A 12,556-nucleotide genomic window follows, 5' to 3' on the forward strand; every position below is an offset into this window, starting at 1 on the left:
TTATCTCTTACAAGATTTTCAATGAGTCTGAAGCCAATCCATTATACATACGTGGAACACCCACACTGGTTACATGTCAATAAAAGAATCTGAAGAGCCTGGTGGACTAGAGTCTGCCACCTCACATGAAAAATCAAACCCAAAATCTTCAGCTTCCAATGAAATTAGAGAATTAGATACCACAAAGATAAGAAACCTGACTCAAAAAACATTATATAATAAACCCACCAATATACAAGTTCCAATTCACCTCTCAACACTCGAACACTAGAGCTCACCAACAACTCTGATCATTGCAAAATGGCAACCTCAACAATGGCTCTCTCCTCATCATTCGTCGGCAAGGCTGTGAACCTCGCCCCTTCAGGCAATGAGCTGAGCAATGGTGGCCGCATCTCCATGCGTAAAACCGGGAGCAAGTCTGTTTCTTCAGGCAGCCCGTGGTACGGCCCGGACAGAGTCAAGTACTTGGGCCCATTCTCTGGCGAGCCCCCAAGCTACTTGACCGGTGAGTTCCCTGGCGACTACGGTTGGGACACAGCCGGGCTTTCAGCTGACCCAGAAACCTTTGCCAAGAACCGTGAACTCGAAGTCATCCACTGCAGATGGGCCATGTTGGGAGCTCTTGGATGCGTCTTCCCGGAGCTCTTGGCCCGCAACGGAGTCAAGTTCGGTGAGGCCGTGTGGTTCAAGGCGGGAGCTCAGATCTTCAGCGAGGGCGGGCTTGACTACTTGGGAAACCCAAGCTTGATCCACGCCCAGAGCATCTTGGCCATCTGGGCTTGCCAGGTGGTCTTGATGGGAGCTGTTGAGGGTTACAGAATTGCTGGAGGGCCGCTCGGTGAAGTGACCGACCCATTGTACCCAGGTGGCAGCTTTGATCCATTGGGTTTGGCTGATGACCCGGAGGCTTTTGCTGAGCTCAAGGTTAAGGAAATCAAGAATGGAAGGTTGGCTATGTTCTCCATGTTTGGTTTCTTTGTTCAGGCCATTGTCACCGGCAAGGGACCGTTAGAGAACTTGGCCGACCACTTGGCTGACCCTGTCAATAACAATGCCTGGGCCTACGCCACCAACTTTGTCCCCGGAAAGTGAGCTTCGGTTGATAAGAGTTTTTCTCTTTTCGGTTTCTTGGATATCATGTAAATCTGTTGTGAGCTCATGGAAGCTTTAATTTGAGTTGTGATTATTTATAAAATGCTTCAATTTGATCTTGTTCTGCTTTTTATTCTTTCTTTTTTTTTTCGGTGCTTGTGAAATCAATGGTGATAACGCGAAAGAGAATCGCAAGATTAAAAAAAAAAAAAAACCGAGGAAGGTACCACTCGTGACCTTTTTTTAAATCAGTAAGTGTCCTTAGAGGCGATTTTGAAGGGTAACGGGCTTCAGGTGATAGAGATTTCCGGAAAAATAAAGAATTTAGGGAAAGTCATAAACAGAAAACGATAAGTTACACAACAGAAACAATACATTTGCTAATAAACAGTGAGTTATCCAGTACATGTTGCTATATCTCACTCATGATTGAGAGAAGCATGTATGCTGTACATAATTTTACATCAATGACTCTCTTCCTTTTTTTACTAAGTACATCAATGAATCTTTGTATCTGTATAAAAGTATAAATCTAGCTCCTCAGTGAAAGTAAGAATTCCATGAGAATCATAATTTAATAAACTGCAACCTAGGTTTTCATTTACCCAAAAAAAAAAAAGAAAGATGGCCTGTAAAATATGGCTGAGGTGTGAAGTAGATAGAACCCACTAATGCAGCTTCTACATCCAATAAAAAAATCTGAAACCTCTGATCAGCATCTGAAACCATTGCTTCACCTGCTGCATGTAATGACCAAACCAACAACTGTCTGTCTGCTGGTGGGATTTGCATGGAAAATCTGTATGAGACGCTGAGGGTAAACTATTCTACAGGGCAGCTAGCTTAAGCACGACTTGCAGCTGCCCTTGCTCTGGCCACAGATTTTGCATAAAGATCCTCATACTGTGATGCCGAAAATTCCCAACTCCAATCTATACTCATGACCTTTTGAACAAGCTCATGCCAACTCTCTGGGTTGTTTTTGTAGCGACTAATTGCACGCTCCAAACCACCATTGACTCCCTGTCAAGTTTCAACAATTTTAGGAAAAATTAGAATGACAAACAACCCAGGAGCAATATGATCAATTGCAATTGGACAAGAACAAACATGATAGAAGAAATATGATACACTAGTGGCCAAAGAACCAAAAAACAAAAAAATCCAATGCCACTTTTATATAAATTAATAAGCATTCCATTTACCTGTTCATCAGGATTCAAAAAAGTATATCCATTTCTGAACTGGAGAGGTATTGTGTCATCATCAACATCAAATACACTATAGAAGAAAATTTGTGAAAGTTAAGAATTCTCCAATTAGTATAGCTTATATACCTGATATCAGTCAATCAGTGATTTACCTGTCGTTCAGACCTCCAGTTTTCCTTGCAACAGGTATAGTACCATATCTCATTGCTATCATCTGCAGAAAATCATTAAATGTTTAAGACAAATATAATAATAATAATATGAACAATTGAAATTTGTTATTTAGATTCACACTTGATTCATATGCTTGCAACACAGAGGCATTTGGCTAATATCTAGATTACTGCATTAAGTAGAACCACAGATCTTAAGCTATGTCATCTATACAGAGGTAAATTTCAACAAAATAAGCTTTCTTTTCAAGGTTTCAATATTCTGTAGGAGGTATAAGCTTTAGCCACATCCATCTATTTCTTCATTTCTTACGACTGAATTCACTGTTCAAGAAGAATTACCTGTGTAAGGCCACAAGGCTCAAAGATAGATGGGATAATGAAAATGTCTGATGCAGCATAAATGGAGTGGGAAATAGACTCATCGTACTTCAATATCAGCCGAATGTGATCATGATTTTGAAAATGATTTGCAATGCCCTCGAATTCTCTCTACAGAGAAAATAATTATCATTTAAAGAAGTAAAGGTCCCTAATCAGTTCACTGAAATCACAAGCGTCAGCACATTGAATGATAAAGTTGAAAGTAAGGAAGACTTTAATTCAGCTCAAAATGGAAACCAGTAGCTACAATCAGAAAGATCAAAGCAGCCATCAGCTGGCAGTACAACCAAGCAATAACTACTAAAAGTTACAAATAATGAATATATCACATATATTCAAATCTAAACATAAGTACAGAACAGTACTAGGATCATCAGATGCCATCACGATGCGTAATCACAAGTAATCATAGCATGATGCACACCAACACTTTCAAACACAAAAACTAAAGGGAAAAAATTTGAGAAATGGGGAAAGAATGACACTACCACCAGACTTCAATATGATGTAACCAAGGTTCACAATTGTTGTTTACAGTAAGATCCCCTCCTTGTCCTAACTTTATATATAAATTGCAAATATTGAATATGTGCCGAGTGGTTAAATAATATTTGTATAATTAGAATAAGTTGCCAAGTGGTTATAACTATTCTCTCACAATTGTGAGAGTAGTAGTTTGAACTCCCCTAAAAATATTGTGGAAATTTAATTTTTTTTAAAAAATTTAGATAGAAACATTTTTCTCTCTTTTATATAATATAAATTATAATTTGAGTAATAATATTGTGTAATTTTTTTTTAAAAAAAAGAACATGATGAGCAACATTGTTATTAAACAATAATAGATGGCGTTATCGGATGGCAGAAGTGGCAATGCATTATTAGAAGGAGATACGATCTCCAAACCCGTGAATTAGGTGATGCATTGTCGTAAAAATCCGGTGAGTGGTTCTGAGTGTGCCAAGTAGGCATAGGAATCACACTTTCAAAATATTACCAGCCAATGGGGAGCGAGATATAGATCTCGTAAGATAAGGACTCTTTCCTCTAATCCATATTTATACAAAGCCCACCAAGCCCATCCACCACACCCAGCAGCTGCTCTTGCTTGCACAACTTCTGCTTCTGAATTAAATTCCGCAATGGCCACCTCAACAATGGCTCTCTCCTCATCATTCGTCGGCAAGGCTGTGAACCTTGCCCCTTCAGGCAATGAGCTGGGCAATGGTGGCCGCATCTCCATGCGTAAAACCGCGAGCAAGTCTGTTTCTTCAGGTAGCCCGTGGTACGGCCCGGACAGAGTCAAGTACTTGGGCCCATTCTCTGGCGAGCCCCCAAGCTACTTGACCGGTGAGTTCCCTGGCGACTACGGTTGGGACACAGCCGGGCTTTCAGCTGACCCAGAAACCTTTGCCAAGAACCGCGAACTCGAAGTCATCCACTGCAGATGGGCCATGTTGGGAGCTCTTGGATGCGTCTTCCCGGAGCTCTTGGCCCGCAACGGAGTCAAGTTCGGTGAGGCCGTGTGGTTCAAGGCAGGAGCTCAGATCTTCAGCGAGGGCGGGCTTGACTACTTGGGAAACCCAAGCTTGATCCACGCCCAGAGCATCTTGGCCATCTGGGCTTGCCAGGTGGTATTGATGGGAGCCGTTGAGGGTTACAGAATTGCTGGAGGGCCGCTCGGTGAAGTGACTGACCCATTGTACCCAGGTGGCAGCTTTGATCCATTGGGTTTGGCTGATGACCCGGAGGCTTTTGCTGAGCTCAAGGTTAAGGAAATCAAGAATGGAAGGTTGGCTATGTTCTCCATGTTTGGTTTCTTCGTTCAGGCCATTGTCACCGGCAAGGGACCGTTAGAGAACTTGGCCGACCACTTGGCTGACCCTGTCAACAACAATGCCTGGGCCTACGCCACCAACTTTGTCCCCGGAAAGTGAGCTTCGGTTGATAACATTAGTAGCGTGCAAATTGGAATTGAGAGTGATTGGTTATTGATGTGACTCTATTTCAACTTGCAAAACATGTGAATTATGTAATGTACTGCTACTACCAGTTTGAGGGATTGTATTTTCATTCAATCTCTTGTAATCTTATGTGCCTTATTATTTTATTTTATTTTCAGACTTATCTTTGCATATCCATGCCGCAAAAAACGGAAGGTAACCCCGTTTACATAGATTGTGAACTAAAATAAGACATATTCGGGCCACAAAGATAGTAAAGCCAAGCTTAATTTGAGGGGCTATTTCAATAAATAAACAAATGAAGTGGGGGGGGTTGAAAAAAGACCAAACAATGCAGCATTCGTGTTTGCATTCCAGTTTTTCTGCTGGTATTCGTAATATCTGCAGTTTGCAATTCGCAATCGGTCTTGCGGTGGCTCACAAACGAGATTTACTATTTGAAAATTGGTATCTTTCCGGGCAGATTGAAAAAAGATTGAAAGTTGAACAAAAGTCGCACGGTTCTAGTTCTAGTTCATCCTCCTTACAGGTTGTGCCAGAATCTAGTTACAAGTTTACATCAACAAAATCTCCAATATGTACCCTTTTACAACTTCATTTTGACCTTAACTATAGCTTTAACAACAACAACCCAACAAATCTCCAAGAAAGTAGTAACAGTGAAGCCCCGCAAGCATTTCTTTCTCTGTCTCCACAGTTTCCACAAACCCAACAAAACACACCTCGCTTAAGCATTATCAACAAACTGAGAAGATTGATGATGCCCAAAAGTTAATGCAGCTGCTGGGTCTAGAAAACAATTCTCAAGTAGAGAAGCGCTGTGAGTGTGGGGGAATTCTATAATAAGATTGTTGGGGGAAGGGGCCAAGGTGTGGGAGTAAATTGAAGAGAATGGAAGGGTGGATTAAGTACTTTTTGAGCAGTAGTGACATTGAACAGCTTTAGGTTGCTTATTTGCTTCTTGGTAAAGCTGCTTTTGTTGGAAGTGATTGTGATTCGGTAACTTCGAGTTTACTTAAACTATATAATCTGGTAACTTAAATTTTTTTTTTTTTTAGTAACTGCATTGTCTAAGCTTTTTTATGAAAGCTTTTATTTGGAATCGGCTTGTACTAGAGAAAATTTCTATATAATGAACCATTCATCAATTACAGATAGAAGATAACACTTGGAGCAATATATAATACCACTAACGAAACAAGCGCTTATGTTTTCTGAGCTTCTGAACGATTTCCAAATTGAAGTGCTTCAAATGGGAAATGACAATCAGTCAATTACCAAACCTTGAATTAATTGCCCAGCTTTCCGAATTGACAATGGTTGATACCAAGTGTTGAAAACAAGAAAAGGAAATTTTGATCTTACAAGCAATTCCTTCTCTCTCAAGAAACATAGTGTGAATATTCATTATTGAAATGTATACCATTAATGGATCATCCCAGTTCATAATCCATCAAATAAAATAAAAAAATTGCTAGGTCTTACCATTTCAATCGCCATTAATGGTAGCTATACTACCACCATCAACATGAGAATGTCCCATTCTTATGGTGACTGTCGCTGTTACTCCACTGAATTTCTGTTTTGCCTTATCAGTATATAATAATGCAGTGCAAGTTGCATTATGTATATATATATTTTAATTGCAAACCATACAAGTTATACTACATTTTTCATTTGGCGATTGAGATTTTCCAACCACAGAATGAGACAGAAACCTCTTATTTCTCTAAACAAAGTATCCTCTTTAATTGAACTTTGCTGAGGTTTTTAACCAACTACATTTTCCTGGTTTAGTAGTAAGGGCTAGAGCCTAGAGGCGCTTGTGCAATTTGACCCACTAGTGACCAAATCCCTTTACATAATTAATCCACTAACCTATTCAATCCTTGCGTTTTTCTGTTCTAATTTCTCGATACAGCATTTCAACACAAATTAATGATCAAAGATGCCTAAGTAAAAAAAGAAAAAAAAAAGAAAAAGAAAAAGTAAGACTTAATTAATTAATTGTCAAAATTTTTTGTTGATTTATTTAACGATCTTATCATACTAATATCAAATGATCAAATTGCCCCAAAAAAAATGTGTTCTTATATCTAATTATTAGTTTTATTTTATTAAATCTCCAAACTTCCTCTTTATTTGTATCTTTAAAAGATAATATGGACATATTGTAATTAGTTTTTGGGAGTAGACTGGATTGACAAAAATTATAGGCGAGAATTTATCCACTTTCTATTTATTTACGTTAAACCCCTCATTTTCATAGATTTATAACATTTTCAAGTCTAAGATTTCTCTGTTATGACGTGGTCGAAGTCGAACCAAAGTTTGTTCCGCGAGTACTATACTGTATACGTCGCTGGCCACAATGAAGCGATGTGAAAAGGTATTATCGTGATCTTGGCTACACCAGATTATATTGGTCGTAACGGTAACGGATCGTTTAATCTTCTACCCCTACACATTCCCCCACTACTTTTCTTCCCATTAACTGTAGCCGTTGATTATTTAACTAAACCCTTCGTTGTTAATTCATAGATGTATAATAATGACAGAAACGTACATTTTGGCTGCGTCCACGCAATTGTCGCCTTATCTGACCAATGGGAATGGTTTAGACTGGGGTGGAAGCAGCAAATGGTGCTGTGGAAAAAGCAGTCTCTTTTGTTTATAAGCCTCTCCCATTTACTCGGTTGACACATTATAATATTGTCCAATTCTCAGTGTTTAGTGCCTCTCGCAACAAAAGCAATGGCAAAAAAAGTGCTTTCACTTCACTTTCTCCCTCTCCTGCTTCTGCTTTTCTTCTTCGCTTCAGGTATTTTAAAAATCCTTTCTTCTTTCGGAAGTAATGCTTTTATTTTTCAGAATTCTGCTTTCTGCGTTTCTCCAGTTTACATGAGAAAGTTTTGACTGATGATGATTCTCTTTGTATCCAGGGGGAATATTGAAGTTGGCAAATGGACAGGTAAATATATACAAGAGTACTTTTTGAACAATATATAACAAGTTCTCCGTACATAAATAATTAATAAGTCTAAATGAGAGTTAATAAGTTATCTTGTTTTTGATTTGTTACAGGAGATGAAAACCTGGTGCGTAGCAAAGCCATCATCAAGTGAAGCAGAATTGGCTGCAAATATTAATTTTGCCTGCAATCAAATTCAGAACTGCAACATAATACAAGAAGGTGGGCCTTGCTACTACCCAAATACTGCAATTAACCATGCATCTGTGGTCATGAATCTCTACTACCAACTCGATGGCCGAAATAACTGGAACTGTGACTTCAGAGCCTCTGGTCTCACCACTCTATCCGACCCAAGTATGTTATTAGTTTAATTTCCTACTCTTTAATTAAGATCACCAACTTTTTTTTTTCTTTGTTAATGCGCATTTGACTTGTATTATTCCATTCTCTGCAGGCTACGGCGGCTGCCAGTATGCATAGTGGGTGCAAGATGCAAGAATATATAAGATGCTGCAACCTCTATTTAACTCCATTTTATTATTATTTATTTCTCCTAAACTGTGAAAAATTTCACAGGAAGTTATATCTATATACAGACACGATGAATTTGGTTTAATGTTTGTGGCAGATAGTATTTGATCGGAGTTATTTTTATAAGGATTTATCTGTAATAAGTAATTAATATGAATTAATTCTTAATTGGAAAAAAAAAGTGAGATTTATGTCTACTTTGGCAGCTTCAATTTTTATCCGTTCTTTAATTTATTTAAAATTTACAATTAATTGGAACCTATGTTGGTTTATGGATTGTTTGGTTGAGATTAACTTCTATGGGGTTCCGAAAATAGCATAAGATTATCTTTGGGATATAGCATAAATCGCAACTCATTACTATCCAAGCTCCATTTCAAAAGGGTCCAATTTCTCGTTAGTTACAGGCACGTTCATTAATCACTTTGTAGAGAATCGTTAATACTGCCGGCAGATATTTCGTATTTACATGCTTGTGCAGGAGAATAAGCAAAGCGTTCTACCTTCTTTCTTTTTTTTTTTTCCTTCCCCCCGTTAAATTACACATCACATTCAACTGATTAGTTTGAAAATCTGCTTCGATAAAAGAGAAATTTACTCGCATTTTATAAAAATTTACCCACATCTGCAATTAGCGGGAATTGATTTAATTTACTCTCAACAAAATTAGAAGGGAGATATAATATATGCCCTTTAAGTATCAGCAAGCAAGCAAGCAAACAACAATATTAGAAAGCTACTCGTAGTCATAGAGGACCTTTTCCTTCGTGGTCCGGCTGTAAGTTCTAATATAGCCACATGCCGCAGAATTAAAAATTTGGACGAACCAACCAAACCTACATACTGGCTACTGCAGAATTAAACAAAATGTTTGTCGTTTTCAATTAAATTTCTATTTTTGGTATATTACTTAGGAGTAACCTAGCTAGTGGCGGGTACAAAGGCCTGAAATCGAAGACGCGTTCTCGGCTGAAGAAATTTTAAAGGAAAGAAAAAGCACAAGGTCACAATTTGAGTAGTTTTTTTATTATAACTCGTTAATTTGATCCTTTTTTTTCTCCTTTTTTTTATTTTTTCTTACATTGGGAAATTCTTTAATTGAGGTTGTCAATATACTGGCCTTTCACACGCCCATCCAATTAATATTAAATCCTAACACATACAGGCTTATCTTAAAATTGATTAAGATGATTGGAGGGAGAATTATGATACCCACATGATATTATTTAATTGAATGGTCATAAATCGTAGTAGAACATTCTACCTAGAATGTTTTCTTTATTCTTTTCGTTGGAGAATAATTAAGATTAGATATCCACTAAATTGGAGTTCTAAATATATGTTTGAATTGGTGAGGGATTGGTTGCTTCAACTTCTTATTGTGTTTGTAATTAAATTGTAGGTTGAGTCGTTGTTATTCTATCATTGATTTTGATCGTGTGGACCATTCATGTCCCGAGGTTGCGCACGTATTGTGATCTTCCAACTTCGAATGAGCACGATAATTTCACTTATTTTTTGCAAATAATAATGATAATAATCATCATCATCATCATCAATTAGTTGCGTGGTAGCACGTGCTCACCAATCATTGAATTCAATGGTTTAGTTAAGTTCTCTCGTATCGTGAATAATTTTGATTTTTTTTATAAATAGTTGATATTATGAGCCAGATATCTGAATACCGGGGGGAGACACCTGAATATTTAAATTGGGTTAACACTGAGCAAATTTAATAAGTTTTAATAGTGTTTTATTTTTAATTATCATTTAGAGCGGGTACATATGATCTATTTAAAAATATTCTTAAGAAAATTTTCCCACATATTGAGTTGGCTAAAAACTGTAATTAAAGAAATTTAACTAAACATTAAAACTTAATTAAAGAGTTGCATATATAGCTACAATATATTAATATTCCAACCAGAATCCTATGCACACATAATCAATGCTTTGAAAGTGCATTCAACCTGTAGTTTTCAAATGTAAATCTCCTCTCAATGACCTTGGAAAGTAAATAAGTTATTTGTATCAATTAGGTAGGTCCACTTCCTGATTTTCTAAATGATCTTCTTCTCCTTCTCTCTCTTATAAAACCCACTCACATGCATCCTCTTCTCAGGTTGCAAATAAACTCGCTTTTTTGTTATATATATCGCCGACGCCATAGTTAATGGCTAACTTTGCTCTCCTGCAACCGATTGTATCCATCATTTTGATTTTCTTCCATTCAGGTATCTTTCAAGCCCTAGCTTGTATATGTTATATAAATGCTTCAATTATTGTAGTCCTTTGACATATGACTTCATAAATTTGCAGGAAAATATTCAACTTCGTCGGCTTCACAGGTAGAGGTAATAAGAAACTATGTGAAGTGAAAATATTGATAAAAATAATGATATTGCGTATTCCCCAGCCCCTGTTAGGGCCCTGCGTATAATAGTAGTTAATAAATCATAATGGTGCTTGTAGATGGTATGGTGCGTGGCAAAGCCTGGAAGCACGGACCAAATGCTGCAGGCAGGTTTAGATTATGCATGCAATCACGCAGACTGCGGTCCAATACAGCAAGGCGGTTCGTGCTTCGATCCTAATACGCTGGTGCAGCATGCCGCTTTTGCCATAAACATTTACTATCAGTCAATGGGTAGACACAAGTGGGATTGTGATTTCAACGACTCTGCTCTACTTTCTTTGACCGATCCAAGTAAGCCACCATCCATCTCAAACCTGGAAAAAAAAAAAAAACTACTACTATTTAATTGCAAAAGTTTCTTACATCACTTGACGAGATATTAAATATTTCGTGCAGGTTTTGATGGCTGCTCTTACGCTGGTATAGATTTATTTTTTTTCAGATTAATTAATTAATATATATATATATAGTGGTTTAAGTACGTCAATATGTACATAGCATTAGTAACAATCTAATATAACCGTTTGAAAGAATTTCAAAAGGTGATCCCTCATTATTATATTATTCTCTACGATTCTCCTTATTTTGTTAAAATTTTTAAATATTGTAACGTCTGTTCCATGATATATATTTATAATAAGCTGCTGGCATTTTCTTCAGCTTCTTTTCATCTGTAATCTATATCGTATACATGCAACCACTTAATGGTTAAGGTACATTGCCTCTTCATATGCGCATTATGGCTGATTTTTTATTTTATTTTAATAAGTGATATTTCAAAGTAAATCCGGCTTATTGTAAGCCCGGACATTTGGACTATGTGCGCCATCACAAAATTAATTTATATATATATATAATAGCTAGCTAGAATTAAAATCTTTCGTAGGTCAAATATATTTGTGATCTAAATATTCTATGTACCAATTTATATTGCAGGGGGTAATGCAGAGGTGGATACAGGGGTAATTTGAATCTCCCTTAGTAATGAACAAGAGTAGTTTCAGCGTGGATAAAACAACTGACATCTAATTTATCTCTTTTTTTTTTCTCTTTCTTTTGTGTGTGTGTGTGTGTGTGGGGTGTTTGTAGAGAACTTGGTGTGTGGCAAAGCCTGCACCAAGCGACCAGTTGCTGCAATCAAACATAGATTTCGCCTGTCAGAAGGTTGATTGTAGCCCGATAACAAGTGGTGGTGCTTGTTTCGATCCCAATACTCTTATGCACCATGCCTCCTTTGCCATGAATCTTTACTATCAAAACAACGGCAAAACTGCTGCATCTTGTGATTTCAACAATTCAGGCCTCATTGTTGCCGCCAACGACCCAAGTGATAACACATTTTTGTCCTGATTAATTGATTATATCTAGTTACGAATGGAAAATTATCAATCGAGTTTGGTGGCATAATTCAAATTAGTTTTCGTGTGTCAATTTGCAGGTTTTGGTAGTTGCACTTATCCCGGCCCTGAACAGACCTGAGAATGAGAACTGAAAACGGCAATGGGATTGCTAGCTGATTTTTTTAATAAATAAGAGAAGAATTCTGCTTTTCATTGACAGTAGTCATTAATATTGGGGATTGTAGCCATTTGATATCCATGAATTATGAAGTTTGTGCCTTTGTCGATTGAATTATTTCTTGTCAAGCATTGTTTTTATTATTTCTCCGTTGGGTGGGTTATGGATGTTAATTTCTACTAAAAGTACCGTTAAATGTTTGGATCTGCAGATCTAAATGTAAGGGTGTGTGGTGAATTGTCTCCGCTCAAAATAAGTTTTCTATTAATTTTTAAAAAATTATCTTTGAA

General features: G+C 37.3%; 4 protein-coding genes across 4 annotated transcripts; 3 read left to right on the forward strand and 1 right to left on the reverse strand.

Moving 5' to 3' along the window:
• Positions 1-228: 228 nt before the first annotated feature.
• On the forward strand, positions 229-4,979 carry LOC18053263. The gene is made up of 2 exons (XM_006449582.2): positions 229-1,094; positions 3,864-4,979. Exons 1-2 carry the CDS (start codon positions 301-303, stop codon positions 4,798-4,800), a joined length of 1,731 nt encoding a protein of 576 aa, XP_006449645.2. The 5' UTR covers positions 229-300; the 3' UTR covers positions 4,801-4,979.
• LOC112100761 (probable starch synthase 4, chloroplastic/amyloplastic) lies at positions 1,686-3,470 on the reverse strand. The gene is made up of 4 exons (XM_024190233.1): positions 2,822-3,470; positions 2,459-2,520; positions 2,301-2,376; positions 1,686-2,118 (listed from the first exon to the last, which is right to left on the reverse strand). Exons 2-4 carry the CDS (start codon positions 2,518-2,520, stop codon positions 1,939-1,941), a joined length of 318 nt encoding a protein of 105 aa, XP_024046001.1. The 5' UTR covers positions 2,822-3,470; the 3' UTR covers positions 1,686-1,938.
• A 2,568-nt stretch (positions 4,980-7,547) lies between the features above and the next one.
• LOC18053264 (glucan endo-1,3-beta-D-glucosidase) lies at positions 7,548-8,456 on the forward strand. Its single transcript, XM_006449583.2, has 4 exons — positions 7,548-7,648; positions 7,770-7,798; positions 7,912-8,155; positions 8,256-8,456. Exons 1-4 carry the CDS (start codon positions 7,582-7,584, stop codon positions 8,279-8,281), a joined length of 366 nt encoding a protein of 121 aa, XP_006449646.2. The 5' UTR covers positions 7,548-7,581; the 3' UTR covers positions 8,282-8,456.
• Positions 8,457-10,505: 2,049 nt separating this feature from the next.
• On the forward strand, positions 10,506-12,240 carry LOC18053265 (major pollen allergen Ole e 10). The gene is made up of 6 exons (XM_024190996.1): positions 10,506-10,566; positions 10,652-10,686; positions 10,805-11,039; positions 11,145-11,168; positions 11,685-11,710; positions 12,187-12,240. The coding sequence occupies exons 1-6, from the start codon at positions 10,506-10,508 to the stop codon at positions 12,238-12,240; spliced, it is 435 nt and encodes a 144-aa protein (XP_024046764.1).
• Positions 12,241-12,556: the final 316 nt, after the last annotated feature.

The sequence above is a fragment of the Citrus clementina genome, unplaced genomic scaffold, assembly GCF_000493195.1.
Source record: "Citrus clementina cultivar Clemenules unplaced genomic scaffold, Citrus_clementina_v1.0 scaffold_2, whole genome shotgun sequence".
NCBI classification, from domain to species: Eukaryota; Viridiplantae; Streptophyta; class Magnoliopsida; order Sapindales; family Rutaceae; genus Citrus; species Citrus x clementina.

Bases quoted from the DNA above. Each gene is read 5' to 3' on its own strand.
- LOC18053263 (XM_006449582.2), top strand. From the start codon at position 301: ATGGCAACCTCAACAATGGCTCTCTCCTCATCATTCGTCGGCAAGGCT. The intron at 1,095-3,863 runs AGCTTCGGTTGA...AAATATTACCAG, and splicing joins AACTTTGTCCCCGGAAAGTG to CCAATGGGGAGCGAGATATA.
- LOC112100761 (XM_024190233.1), bottom strand. From the start codon at position 2,520: ATGATAGCAATGAGATATGGTACTATACCTGTTGCAAGGAAAACTGGA. The intron at 2,377-2,458 runs GTAAATCACTGA...TTTCTTCTATAG, and splicing joins ACTGGAGGTCTGAACGACAG to TGTATTTGATGTTGATGATG. The intron at 2,119-2,300 runs GTAAATGGAATG...GAAACTTGACAG, and splicing joins TTTTGAATCCTGATGAACAG to GGAGTCAATGGTGGTTTGGA.
- LOC18053264 (XM_006449583.2), top strand. From the start codon at position 7,582: ATGGCAAAAAAAGTGCTTTCACTTCACTTTCTCCCTCTCCTGCTTCTG. The intron at 7,649-7,769 runs GTATTTTAAAAA...CTTTGTATCCAG, and splicing joins GCTTTTCTTCTTCGCTTCAG to GGGGAATATTGAAGTTGGCA. The intron at 8,156-8,255 runs GTATGTTATTAG...CATTCTCTGCAG, and splicing joins CACCACTCTATCCGACCCAA to GCTACGGCGGCTGCCAGTAT.
- LOC18053265 (XM_024190996.1), top strand. From the start codon at position 10,506: ATGGCTAACTTTGCTCTCCTGCAACCGATTGTATCCATCATTTTGATT. The intron at 11,040-11,144 runs GTAAGCCACCAT...TATTTCGTGCAG, and splicing joins ACTTTCTTTGACCGATCCAA to GTTTTGATGGCTGCTCTTAC. The intron at 11,711-12,186 runs GTAATTTGAATC...GTCAATTTGCAG, and splicing joins ATGCAGAGGTGGATACAGGG to GTTTTGGTAGTTGCACTTAT.